General features: G+C 55.0%; 3 protein-coding genes across 3 annotated transcripts; 1 reads left to right on the top strand and 2 right to left on the bottom strand.

Moving 5' to 3' along the window:
• Positions 1–361: 361 nt before the first annotated feature.
• AYL99_05696 (phenylalanine ammonia-lyase) lies at positions 362–2,743 on the top strand (the record flags this gene model as incomplete). The annotated part of the gene is made up of 3 exons (XM_018837208.1): positions 362–537; positions 629–735; positions 789–2,743. The coding sequence occupies 3 exons, from the start codon at positions 362–364 to the stop codon at positions 2,741–2,743; spliced, it is 2,238 nt and encodes a 745-aa protein (XP_018694061.1).
• Positions 2,744–3,565: 822 nt separating this feature from the next.
• AYL99_05697 (hypothetical protein) lies at positions 3,566–5,485 on the bottom strand (the record flags this gene model as incomplete). Its single annotated transcript, XM_018837209.1, has 1 exon — positions 3,566–5,485. One exon carries the CDS (start codon positions 5,483–5,485, stop codon positions 3,566–3,568), a length of 1,920 nt encoding a protein of 639 aa, XP_018694062.1.
• A 1,121-nt stretch (positions 5,486–6,606) lies between these two features.
• AYL99_05698 (hypothetical protein) lies at positions 6,607–13,305 on the bottom strand (the record flags this gene model as incomplete). The annotated part of the gene is made up of 1 exon (XM_018837210.1): positions 6,607–13,305. One exon carries the CDS (start codon positions 13,303–13,305, stop codon positions 6,607–6,609), a length of 6,699 nt encoding a protein of 2,232 aa, XP_018694063.1.
• Positions 13,306–14,049: the final 744 nt, after the last annotated feature.

Consider the following 14,049-nt stretch of genomic DNA (forward strand, 5'->3'; position numbering starts at 1 on the left):
AGTGCGCACCTAGGTACAAACATACATGCATATTATGTACCCACAATGTGTGTGTTTGCGTGATGGCTTGACCAGATTGACCATGCGTTTGTCTTCGCAGTAGACATGGTGGTCGGCAAGGCTGCCTCTTGTGACAAAAAGGAGAACCACCAGCCACCGACCAACAACCACCTTGTCACCATCACCACCATCCCTGCCATCCCTGCCATCGGATGCATACATTTCCCCTACCCCCTGAACGCCAAGCGAAAAACGCCTCATTCAACTCAAAAAAACTCTGCTTCTGCTCTTGCTGCCCTCCCTTACCGGACCTCTACACACCTTTCAAGGAGGAGGAAGAAGAGAAACAAGATAACAGACAATGACCATCAACCCACCGTCGCCCGGCCGGGTTCGTGCAAGCAAGAAGCGTCCAACGACGCCACATCTGAACGCGACAAGCGAGCTCGTGGACCGCGTCCAGACGCTGATCAAGGAAGGAGATGTGGAGATCAATGGACATGAGCTTGACATTGCAGCTGTTGTGGCTGTTGCAAGGTGCGTTCATTGCTGCCCATATCCAGAGACTAGTGGCATATCCACTCCTAAACATATGCACGCAGTTTCTTCTAACACTGAAACGCTGCAGGTTTCGTTGCAAGCCGTTCATTGAGCGATCTTCCCAGCTCCTGGACAACATGGAAGCGGGGCAGGACATCCTGGACCTTCATCTGGACGGCGGAAGCAAGCTTTATGGTGGGTGATCTTGCTTCAGGCATTGCCTCAGGCTGACAGGGCACGGAGCGCAGGCATCAACACCGGCTTTGGAGGCAGCGCCGACCTTCGCACCAACGACCCACCGGCGCTCCAGCGGGCGCTGATCCAACACCAACAGTCCGGCGTGCTCACTCCAAGAGACCTGGCAGCAGAGAGCGACGGCCACGAAGAGACCGGTTCGCATTCTCTCCCCTCGTCCTGGGTCAAGGGCGCCATGCTGGTAAGGTGCAACACCAACATTCGCGGCCACTCGGCCATCGCCCTGCAGATCGCCGACACGCTCGTGGAGTTCGTCCGGAGAGACATGACGCCCATTGTCCCCCTGCGAGGCTCCATCTCCGCGTCTGGGGACCTCATGCCACTGTCATACATTGCCGGTGTGCTGCAGGGAAACCCCGACACGTTCGTGCGGACCGGGAAAGGAAGGGACTTCAAGGTGATGAATGCTCGAAATGCGTTCGCAGAAATCCAGCGCCTGAACTTGGAAGATGAAGCAAAGCATGGGAAGCAGCTGGTCAACGGCAGACGCATCGAATACGAGCCCATCGTCCTTGGCCCAAAAGAAGGGCTTGCGCTGGTCAATGGCACTGCGCCTTCCGCTGCTGTCGCGTGCCTCGCGTTGTATGAGACGAATCAACTGGCCGTTCTGTCACAGCTCATCACCTGCCTCTCATCGGAGGCTCTGGCAGGAAACGTCGAGTGGACTCACCCATACATTGCAGAAATCCGCCCCCATCCCGGCCAGATTGAAGTCTCGCAGAACCAGCGCTCTTTCTTCCACGGCTCCAAGCTCGTCGAAGGCCTCAACCAGGTCAACCGGTACAAAGAGGGCATTGTTCAGGACCGGTATTCCACGAGGACGTCCTCCCAGTGGGTTGGTCCGCTGCTAGAAGACCTCCTTCATGCCTCGGAACAACTGAAGATCGAACTGAACTCGACCACTGACAACCCGATTGTCAATCTCAAGACCCGTGAGGTCCACTGTGGGGGCAACTTCCAGGCCACGTCGGTGACCATGGTCGCGGAGAGGATCAGACTTTGCCTGCAGATGGTCGGCAAGATGCTGTTCGCCCAGACGAGCGAGCTGATCAATCCGGCCTACAACAATGGGCTTCCCCCAAACCTGGCCGCGGATGATCCCAGTCTCTCGTTCTTCGCCAAAGGCGTCGACATCAACATGGCGGCCTATCAGTCGGAACTGGCCTTCCTGGCCAATCCAGTCAGTTCTCACGTACAGTCGGCCGAGATGCACAATCAGGGGATCAACTCGCTCGCCTTGATCTCCGCCCGTTACGCCATGCAGAGCGTGGAGATCGTCCAGCTGATGTCGGCGTCGGCCATCTATGTCGGGCTCCATGGGGTGGACCTTCGCAGCATGCATGTAACGTTCCTGTCGCAGTTTAAGGGTGTTGCCGATGCCACCATCCGCCGGGTCTTTGGTTGGGTTGAGGATAACGGGAAGAAGCTCCTGACAGACGTGATCTGGGGTTCGATCCGTAAGACGTGGTACGCCACCGCGAGCAGCGACGCCGGGGATCGATGCGAGAGTGTGGCAAAGGCCACTGTGGAACCAATCTTGAGCTGCCTAGACCGATTTGGCCACCAAGGATCTCATCAGGAGCGGTTTGCGCGCGAGCACAAGGCCTGGGTAGACAAGCTGCAGAAGGTCATGTACGACGCGTTCCTGCTCCACCGCGCCAGCTTCTTCGACCGCCCCAGCACGGCCGAGTATCTGGGTCAAGGCACCAAGGCGCTGTACCGCTTCGTGCGGGAGGACCTGGGCGTGCCCTTCCATCGCGGCCACGTCGAGGACGCCGTCGTGCGGGATAGCATGGCAGATCGCCCGGTCAAGACGATCGGTTCTTGGATCTCGGTCATCTATGAGGCGGTGAGGGACGGGAGGCTGTACACTTCGGTGATGGAGGCGATGCAGAAAGGCACCGGGGCCGAGACGGGGCAGAGAGTTGACCTGCAAACGAAGAGGTGATGGATCAAGGATCAAGATTGAGATCGAGGTTCGATCGATTTCCTTGCATTGTGCCAGTGTGGGAGCTTTGGAGGTGGTGTGGTTAACAGTGGTAGCTCTTGCTGTTCGACGTCAAGTGTTCATGCAAAGAACAAAGAAAGAAAGAAAGAGCGCGGGCGCGCCCCAGACAGTCCATCAGTCCATCAGCTGGACAGCAGAACAGCAGAACAGCACGGTAGCACAGACAGACGGGGGCACAGTGCAGAGCACGTATGCACTGTACCATACCATACCATACCGCACCATACCGCACCATACTGTGCACGTCCTGTGAGTCCTGCAAGATCATAGATGGAGATGAAGGTCGAAGCAAAAGGACGACAAGAACAAGGGCGAAACTGGTCGTGCGTTACGCGAGAGCTGTCGGTCGATTTTTGGCCATTTTAGGAGAGACTTCTTTCTCCCTTTTCCTCCCATTTTGTCTGATATCTTCTGTCTGAGAATCTCCGGTTCAGTCAGTGGATGTCCTTGTCGTTATGTATCATACAGTATATCCCCATTCTTTCTGTCGTGATGTTGCTCTCGTCCAACTCAACTCTCAACCCAACTCAACTCAGGTCAGCTCAGGTCAGCTCAGGTCTTCTGCTCTATTTGAATGGGATCTGCCTCCCTCTCTCAATGCGTGCCATGCCATGGAAGAAGACAAAGCGTATCTTGTCCCAGGTGATTGATGATAAGCAAACATCATGATGAAGAGGATAGTGCCACGTTCTCCTTCTCCTTCTCATTCTCCTCCTTCCATCCGTATCCCATCCACAGGGAGAAGGAGTTCTCCCGTCTCCCTCAGGGACAGCGAGTCATGTTGATCCGAAAAGCCGTCAATTCCACCATGCCATACCTCGCCTCTTCCTTTTCTCCCCCTTCCCCCTCCCACCCTGCTGGCGTATCACGGTGGTCCTCGTCGTCCCAGAACACGATCTCGTTCAGCGGCTTGCCCGCGTACATCATCGTGTCCACGTCGCTGACGCAGAAATCTTCCCATACACTGCCGCTGTAAGGGTGGCTGGACGATGGGCCAGGAGCGGGTAATTCGTGGCCATTATTGTCACCATCACCCTCTTCTGAGACTCCGGCCGATGACGATAGTGGCACATCCCCTGGTTGCTGGTGCAGTAGTGGTGATGATGTCCGGGAGCCCCAACGATCTAAAGTCACCGCAATCCTCCACAGTTCGCCCTGCTTCTCTTCCTGCCGCCGGTACAGCGACGTGGGGATGAGTTGGAGATGGAAACCGCGGTCCTCGGGGACGTGGAATTGCAACGGGATAGCCGAGAGCATCTCCGTGCCGTTGGAGACCCATTTCGTGATTTTCAGTCCGTGGGCGTCTGAATAGGCGATCTGGAGCGAGGAGTTGATGCCGCTGCTGGGGTCCGCGAGAAACGTTCCTGCATACCTGTGCGCGGCCTGGCGCCCCGCAACTCGATCCGCGGCACGGATCAGGGGCACCGTAACCATCTCGACGAGCTGGTCGATGAACCCGTCGTCGCCGCCGGTGAAGATGGTGATGCCCAGCCCGTACTCGGGCACGAGCAGGATCAACGTGCGGTAGCCCGGTAACGAGCCGCCTTTCGTGAAGAAGCTGACGGTCCGCGCCGGGCTGTGCGGCACAATGCGGTCCACGCGCAGGATCTCCCACGGCATCCCGTAGAACGACTTCCACCCAGCCGTGAACGAGACGGGCAGGAGCCAGTTGACCCGAGAATCGGCCACGTTGCGGTACGTCTTCAAGACGTGGCGCAGGAACACCGACATGTCGCTCGAGGACGAGTACAGCCCGCCCGTGGGGTTCTGGACCCCCTCGTCGACGTCCCAGTACCACGCGTTGCCCTTGGGGAGGATGGCGACGGCGTCGCAGGGCTTGCGGAACGAGCTCGATGTCATGTTCAGGGGCATGAGGATGGAGGCCTCGATGTAGTCCTCATAGCTCCTCCCCGTGACGTTGGCCAGGACGAGACCCAATAACTCGAAGGCGATGTTGGAGTAAGTGGATTTCTCGTTCGGCAGGAACACGGGCGGTTTGTCCACGAGATAGTCCAGGAGGTCCGTCGCCGTGCACGGCTTGTACTCGCCGTACTCGTCGCACCTGGGGAGATCCGACCGGTCTGGTGCGGACCGGGGGAGTGGAGGGAGTCCAACGACACTGGGGTCCGGGAGCGACGTGATCAGATCGCTCTGCGCCCAGTCGCGCGGGATCCCCGATAGCTGGCTCGCCAGTGACCTCAGGGTGATCGCTCGCCACGGGATGGTCTCACCATGGTGGGAGCGAGAAGTGGACAGAGCCGGGATGTACACGTCCACGGGATCATCCAGACTGAGGTTTCCCGCCGCATGCTGCTGCAAGATCCCCAGGACCGTGAAGACCTTGGTGATACTGGCCACGCGGTAGACACTGCTCCCGTTGACGTGCTCGGCTCCGGGTCTCTCCGGGTTCTTGTCGATGGCCGTGTGGAACGCGGACCAGAGGGTCGAGTACGGGGATGTGACTTCGATCGAGTAGGACGACGTGTTGAGGTCCGGATGTGTGGCAAAAAGCGATGATAGAGACGCTTCGATGTGCCGAAATGCTTCGACAAGCTCGGGATCAGATCTGGAATACGTCGGCGGCGGGAAGACGGGAGATTGTGAGTAGCAGGAGGCGCTTGTGAGGGAGATGAAGAAGTTGAAAGCCATCAACAGAATGGCTGTCGTGCGTCTGGCACCCATGATGGCGAGATGCGACTATTTGGCCTGGAAGAGAATTCCCCATGTGCCGTCGATACTACTGCCAGCTAGCTGTATATACCGTTGGACCCGTCTAGCGTTGGTCCGGACGGTGTATATGCCAGAAACAGAAGTTCGCGAGTCTCTTGGACTGATGCAAGGGATATCATGTGTACTTGGAGATCGAGATCAGGCAACAACATTCGTTCCATGGGAATGAACCCTCCAATGACGTTGGTAGTGAGTGTGCCGAGTGGCGGGGAAAAAGATGGGGAAATGCTTCCTGGTATGTACACACACACACACAGATATATATATATGCACCAGGTAGTCCTGGACGGTAAACCCAGTCTAAGGAGGAAGATCGTGCTCCCAGGTAGATAGCTAGTCTATCTACTCCGTACAGACGGACAGACAGACTTCAGGTCTCAACCATGGTGAGAAAGAAAGCAACTTGTTCGGTTAGCTCCTCCAGGTAGCGATGCTCGGATGTTGGAAACGCTTCTCCACCGCGCTACGAAGCTTCTGTCCACATGGAATCAAGAACGGGCCTCGTCCACCATGAGATAGATACATACTCGTCATTCTGTCCATATGATCAACAATAACGAGAGGAAAAGACTCTTCTCTTGGTGTGTGTCAAACTGGCGACTGTCGGCCATATCTCAATATTGACCTAATTATGTACGGAAATGACCTCAGCGCTATGCCATGTATATATACTAAACGGACCACATTCTATATCCACAAACGACCGTCCCGGGGGGAATAAACAAAAGAAAAAGTATCGTAGCAAAATGACGCTAAAACAGAGCAGGGGGTATATCGTTCTTCCTCTTGTACAAAATCCAGTCACCATGGCGAGAGGGGAGAAAATGTGTGAGCAGGATGAATATGTAGGAGAGAATTGCCATGGTCTCGTACCAACGCTCCGCATGTCGTTCTCGTTTCAAACAATCTGTCTTCTCCAATCTGTACTTCCTCCCACATATTGGCACCATGCGTGAAGGCTATCCGCACACATATGTCTATGCCAGATGCATAGCATCAATAGATGACAAAGAAAGCAAATGATCGACAAGGGGGACTGGAGTCCCCCCGTATGGGCCTCTGAACGATAACATTCATTCGGCGAGCGCATCTGCCTCGTCAAGTAGCTGGGTATTTTTCCCTTCCAGCGGCGAGGCATCATCATCCACGTCCTCGGTGAGATCCAGATTGGCCTCATTCTTGGCTTGAACTGGAGTTTGCGGGAGGTCAATCTTCAGCTGCGAGGTCGGCGAAGAGCCGGGCTGTAACTGCAGACCCTCAGGATGCTTGTCTGCCTGCTTGCTCGATAGTGCGCGAGGTTGCGAACTGTAGGCTCTCAAAGGCCGGGCTTCGGGACCGCCAGCCTTACGAGCTTGCGCTGGGCCCGCAGTGAGGTTTCTCATGCTCGGCGGCGGCGGAATTGGTGCTTCGCTTGAGCTTGGTGTCTTCTGGGATGTCCCAGGCGGTGTGATGATCCCGGACAAGAAGCTTGCGGGACTACCGATGGCAGATTTGGAGGGTGTCTGGTTTCCGAGGTTGGTGGCCAGATCGGAGATGGCGCCAATCGAGGTCTCACGAGCTCGTCGCCAGTTCCCCCAAGCTGCCGCTGCCGCCAATGGGAGAGCGCGGGGAGACTGAGCATAGCTTGACAGGCTCGAAATGGAGGGAAAGGAGCTGGTCAACCCGCCTAATGCACCCCGCTCTTTCAGTTGCTGTTCCATCTGCAGGTTTGCCCTGAGCCTGATTGCAGCGTCTTTGACCGTGTCTCGGTCGAAATCGGCCTTGGAAACAGCGTTGATGATGTCCTCAAGGTCATCGACCCTGACACTCAACAGTTCACGAAGCCAGCTGATTTCGGTGTCGCGCTCCTTGAGCTTGCCAGGAGCATCTTTGTCCACAAGGGCAAGCTCCATCTCCAGCTGTTCTATCTTCTGCTCGCGATTCTGCAGTTGATCTTGTAACACCATGATGGACTCTCGAAGCGCTTGCGGAGAAATCCTTTCTGGTACATCCGACCCTTTACTATACGACATGGAGGCCGTTGCCGCGCGTTGGGGTGGCGATGCCACGACGGACGGAGCTGGAGTGGGAAGGTTGGCCCCCTTGGCGGTCGCAGCTTCCACAGCAGCCCTGGCGGCGGATTTCGTGATCTCCAGTCTCTCCTCGAGATCGGTGACTTTACTTTCAAGGTGCTTCACCTTGTCCTCGCTTAATACGAGGCGCTCCTTGAATTGGTGCTCCAGCCTCGTCCGGGTATCGAACGAATTATGCAGCTCCCTAGTATGACGGTCGCGCAGTTCGTTGAGCTTCTTCTCGTGAACTTGGTGTTGGTCCTCCAGAGCATTTTCTTTCTTTTCATTGGCTTCCCGAATAGCATCTTTATGCGCTTCGTTGGCTTCGGCAAGGAGTGCGTCATGTTTTGCCTTTTGTTCTTCGAGATCCAACTCGGCGTGGTCCAGACGTCCTTGTAACCGGGAAATCTGTGCGTTCGAATCCGCCTGGATGCTCTGAAGTTTGGTCAGGGCACTTTCGAGCTCTGCCTGTAATTTGGCGGTGGAAGTGGCAAGCTCGGCATCCTTGCTGTTCTTGACATGCTCCAGTTCTCGGTTCAGGTTGAATGCTTTGGTATCCAAGACCCTGTTCTCCTCCCGGAGCGAGGCAACCAACTCGTTAAGTCGCGAGACGTCCAACTGAGTCTGGTCCAGAACCGCCTTCAAGTGAAGATTAGCCTTGTGTTCTTTATCCAGGGTATCCAGCTCCAGCTCTGCCTTCTCCCGGTGCCGTCGCTCTTGGTCAAGGGCATCTTGGAGGAGGGCCAATTCGCTCTGTAGGCCGTGTTCCTTATTCCGCCAATCTTCCTGTTCGGCATGCAGGTCTTGCATAACCTGTGCAATATGGGACTGCAGCCGCTCAACTTTGGTTCGAAGATTTTGTCGAGACTGTGTCTGATCCACCAATTGTTGATTGAGTTCCTGCAAGGTGCGCTTGAGCTCCCTATTAGAGGCACGTTCCGTGCGGATGTCTTCTCGCCATTGATCACTCGAGACACGGTATTCGTCTAGCGTATGTTGGAGGGCTGCATTCTTCAGGGTTAAGCCTTCCACCTCACGCTCAAGATTTCTATACGAGTCCTTTTCCTCGACGAAAGCCTCCAAAGTATGCTGAGCCTCTTCAGAAGATTCTCGATATTGTGCGGCTTCCTCTTCGGCAATGCGTAGTCGTAGTTTCAGCTCATTTATTTCCCCTTCTGCCGTCCGTCGGAGACGGGCTTCCTCGGCAGCGTGCTCCTGAGAGATCTTCAGCATTGTCTCGAGGCCGTCAATTTGGGGTTTGTATTTGATGTCGGCGGCTTCGTGTTCCTGCTGAACTCTCGAGCCTCGTAGTCTCGGATGATGGGAGATCACATCTTCCATGATTGTCTTCAACTCGTTCTGTGTGTCCTGAGAGCTGTTTTTCTGAGCGAGTTCCCGCATCTCCTGCAGGACGGCACTGAACTCTGTCAAGTCGATCAAGGGCTGTGGCGGAGGAGGTGGTTGATGTGCAGCCAACGCTTCCGCGACAGCTGCGCGGATCAGGTCTTGTTTCCGCTCGCCCCTTCTGGCAGTCGGCGATCGGGTTCTGTAAGATGAAAACCCTTCAAAAGCGTCGTACTCGTCCTCATCGTCAGCGTCTGAGTCCTTATGGTGGCCTGAAACACTCCTGTTGCCAGTCTTCGAACTTTGCTGCGTGGCCATCAATGCCAGCGACTGTTGTATGGTCCTTAGAGTGCGTTCAAGGGGTCCGAGGCGGGATTCAAGTAAACCATCCACCAAGTCGTTGACATGCCCGTCAAAGAATTGGGAACGAAGCTGGAGTTTGGCCGCTTCTGCCGCAGGTAACGTGTCACCCCAATCGCTGACATCGTCTCTGCCGGAATTCAGGTTGTGCACCCCAATGCCCAGTCCATATGACGGTGGGTATGAGGTGTCGCTCTGAGCAGTCTTGGTGTCCTGATGTCTAGCTGGGCTCGGACTCGGAGCGTCGCTGCGGAAGTGGCCACCCAGGCGCATATCAACGAGCGGCGTAGACTGGACGGGCGTATCATTGCGTTCTACTCCGAGTTCTGGATGAACTTCGAGGTGTTTCATGACAGCATCGATTTCTTCGAAAGATGGAACTGGTTGGTCTTGATGCCGGAATGAGGATGCTGTCTTGCCAAACTGATCGGCGTCCGCGTCAGGCTCTGTGTCAAAGTCTTTGGCTCGCTCCAAGATGTACTTTCGCCGATGAGGTCGCTCAGATTCGTCGTCAGCGGATTTCTCTTCAATGACCTCGACAACCTCGTCTTCAGAGCTCTTCTCTTCAAAGACCTCGACCGTGTCTTCCTGTTCGTCGACTGATTCATGATCCTTCTCCACGTAGTGTGGTATATCTGTGACGGGTGAGGAAAGACTAGCCTTAAGCTCAGAGGGCGGACTTGAGGTGTCTGCATATTTGGAGTCTTCCAGCCCTGGCGTTTTCTGTGGCATGGCAAATGAGGAGGATGCTAATGACTTCGTGACCTTTGGATTGAACTCGAAAGGCTTCGCTAGTGCTGAAAGAGAGGACTTGGGCTTTCGAGTGGGCGCACCTGGGAGAGCTGTTGGTTTCACTGAGGTTGCTTCCTCCCCCTTGAGGCTGTCTGAAGATTCTGCTCCGGCAGTTTGCTCAGAGTTCAATGCCTGATCGGCTCCCAGAGGCGGCCGAGCTTCGCTGAACAAAGCAGCATCACTCTGATTCTTGAAAGTAAACGCCGAGTCTGCTTCATCCGCGTCATCTGTCCTTTCTTGTGCATTCATCATGTCCGCAGCGCCAGTCAGCTGGTTCTCATCTGGAGATATGTAGGCCCAACCGTCAAAATTTTCCTTCGGGTTTTCCGAGAGAGGTCCATTCACATCGACATCATCCACGATCTCCGAAAGAATCCTCCTGTGATGGAATGGTGCCGAGTCTGCAAACACGGGGCTCCGGTCTCCGTCACTGTCATTCCTTCGTGCTCTCTTCTGTCGCTCTACAGGAGCCATCGGACGGCCTTCTTCGTCTAATAAGTTGTTTACACCCTCCTCTTGAACGTCCCTCGATTTCAGACCAGCCGTCGGTATGCCCTTGCTTGCTCTTCTGATGGCTTTCGAGCCTGGGTCTATGACCACGTTGCCGAATATGCTGTTCGCATTGTCAGGTGGTCCTTCACCGGTGGACGCCACACTGTCTTTGAAGTTGGTACTAGGAGACTGAGAAGGATTGAACACTGGAGCCTCGACATTAAATGTGGCGGAGCTGAATGTAAATGGAGTGCCTTCGGCTGCCGGTTTCGCCGTGCGTGGGGTGAAAGCAGGAGCATCAGCATTAAGATGCGACAAGGAAAAACTGCCCTTGACCGCGGATCTTTCAACAGGCTGTGCCGGCTTTGATGGAGGTAGGCCGAATGGTATGAAACCCGGTCCAGCAAACGAGAAGTTCGAGCTCGAGAAGCCTGCTTGTGGATCGAATTCTTTGGCTGCCACGTTCAGTTTAGAAGTTGTCGGAACGGTCTCAGGAGCAGCCTTGGGCTCAGCTTTGGCCGCATCACTCAGTGCTTGCCAATTCACGAACGGATTCTTGTCATCCATCAGCATGGGCGTAGCAGCTATGCTGGGATTTGTCTCAATTTCTGATTTTTCATCTGCTGTCGTTATCGTCTCAGGCCGTCTCAGTATCGGGGGCTCTTCGTTCAAAGACTCGTCCAGCGCCGAGTCCTTCCTAGAGGATAAGTCGACATGGTCTGGGTCATCATGCGTGCCATCCCCCCTCTCATGCAGGGCCGCTTCAGCTTCGTCAATCTCCCTTTGCAGTGCGATGCTGAGGTTGTGACGGTGGCTCTTCGGAGTCGGGTGTGCGATTTCAATGGGAGTTCGAGAAGATTCGCCGTGTTGGGGCGTATGTACCAGACTCTCAATCCGCTGTGGTAGAGTGGGGCTTGGTGTATGTTGATTGGCATTTTGCGGAACGGGAAAATATCCTCTTGGCTGCATTGGATTCTGCCGTATTTGATCACCAGCAAAGTTGGCAGTTGCCCTGCGCATATGCATAGCTTGAGGTTGTGACAAGACTTCTCCCATGTTGGGAAGAAGCAATGGGTGATTTGGGGAGAAACTGTTTTGCCGGGAGGAGAGTGGCTGAATGTGCGGTCGTACGCCGTTGCTGAAAGAATTTCCATGCGCCAGAGTGGCTTCCAATGGAGAGGGGATCCGTCCGTAGATATTCGACGGGGCAATTGAGTGCTTGTATCCGTGCATGTTCTTCGGCGGTCCATTGAATTGTGGTGCCCCGAGGGATCCAGGTTGAGGACTGATTCCCGCAGACGACATTGTAGAGGGGGAAAAGGGATTGCTTGCAGCCCTTAACGGGTTGCTTGCCGATGAAGAGGGCGCAACTGGAGGGGACGTCGCAAGCGCCGGATGGCCCGATGAGATGCGGCTCATTGCAGGAGAGAAGGGCGAGCGAGTCGATGGCGCGGCTTCAGAGTTACTCGGGCTGACTCCCAATGCACGAAGTTTCTCCTCCTTGAGATAGTTGACCCACGATTCCCATTCAGCCTGGTTAGGTATGTGGACATGATACTCACGTAACTTTCGCTCTGCTTGAATTTCTGTCGCGTCAGGGTACACGGGACGGCTCTGGCCACTGCTTTCTCCCGAAGCTCCAGCACTCATATCGGTCAGCCCGAAGCCATCCACTGAGTACCCGGCCGCAATCCAACCATTTATCCGTTCCTTGACCTGTTGTGGCGTAAGCAGAGGAGGTAGCCCGGCGGCCTCTCGATCTGTAAGTGGCAGAGCTATAATGCATGCTTTGCCTTTCCAGATGACCTTTTTCTTGGGACGTTGGTATGATTGCATTGAAGTGGGCCGCGGTCGGACTGCTGAAGTTGGGCTTTCCGGAGCCTTCCCGTCATTCTCGACTTGAGATGTTTGGCGAGGTAAAAGTGGGAGTGCTTTCTCGACTGCTGGGGCATTCTCCGAATCATGCTCAGCCATGTTGTATTGTGCAGACGGTGAAAGCCGCATGCGGTGGCGTTCTGGCGCTATTGACAACCGTCCGGAATCATGGAAGGTATACGGTGTGATGGTAGCAAGGCTTTCAGTGCTTCTGTGTCGTACAGCCAAACGGTTCACTGTACCTACGGGTGATGTTCCCCAGCTGTCGAGATACGCAACACGGGTTGGCGTGTTCTCCTCCTCTTCCACACCTGTTTCGGATCCGCTCTCTTCAGAGTCACTCAGCCAATTGGGTCTTTCGGAACGTGGATTTCGTAACTCTTTTCTTGAACCCGGACGAGATTTTCTGTAGAGACGGCGTCGAGCCCGCGATTCGACGCTCTCAGCGTCGTCACCTGGGGTAGAGGTGATGGCTGATCGACCGATTGAGCTTCCGAAGGAGGGCACTGCCTCAATATTCAGGCGCTGGCCGACGGAATCGAAAGGCTGAGGGGTTCTGCGAGGGCTGGGAGTGGCATACGGTGAACCCCAGGCAGCGGCGTAATAGGCACCGCTTCCGTCTCGCTGTCGGAGGTAGTCTGGTGATTCGCGGTAGTCTAGCGGATCGCGGTCGCGACGCAAAGTCGGTAACGGGGGGAGGGTAAAAGGAGAGATCCAATCGTTTTCTGAAGGAGTGGACGAAAGACTGCGTGCTTTCAGTGGATGTAACGAGACTCGAGAGTCACTGTAAGGGAAGACGCCGATGCGGTGACTGCCAGAAGGGGTACTCTCGAAGTGATTGAGCTCGTCGAGGTTCATGAACGGAGGTCGTGGTCGTTCGAGGCTTGTGGTCGTAAGGCAGAGGACGAGGAATCAAGTCCCAGGATTTTCAAAAGGCAAATATCAGGGGAACTGGGACTGGAAGACACGCACAACGCCATGGAAAACACGATAGACGGGGAAAATGAACAAGTTCGGTTGGGCGTTGAAGTTGTCAAAATTAGAGAGCATGGTGAGCGATCGAGATTGGGAAATCAGCCGGGGAATCGAGAAACGGTGCTCATTAGTGACGGTGACGCGACACGCTATAGTGGGTATAGTGGGCATGCTCTGAGTGCCTAAATGCCCTTGATCTGCCGCTTAACACCTTCCAAGTGCCTCTAATAAATCGTTGGCAGCTGCTAATTGGCCTGGTCCCCACTAAGCAGCGGCGCTGTCCGCTGTCAAAACTGGAATCGCTCCAAGTGTCAGGGATCAAGGTCGCAGGCTGGATGCAAGCCTCCGGGGGGGGGATGCAGCCCCTACGAGTTAATTCTCCGATACACCTCCATTAGGGAGAAAATCAACCAACATGTGTTTCCTCTAGGGGTAATATTGCATAGGTATCTCCCTCACGCACTATTAGGTACCAAGAAGACCCTGACCCGTTGCAGAGTCACTCCCCACTCATGTCCACCACGGCATTATTCTCATCAAAGTAACAATTCCTTGGATATATTCCACTGCCCAGGCATAATGCGAAGATTCCAGACACCAATTGCAATGATTTTCCTTGTCCCGCCA

This window comes from Fonsecaea erecta (genome assembly GCF_001651985.1).
Source record: "Fonsecaea erecta strain CBS 125763 chromosome Unknown Scaff4, whole genome shotgun sequence".
Lineage (NCBI taxonomy): Eukaryota > Fungi > Ascomycota > Eurotiomycetes > Chaetothyriales > Herpotrichiellaceae > Fonsecaea > Fonsecaea erecta.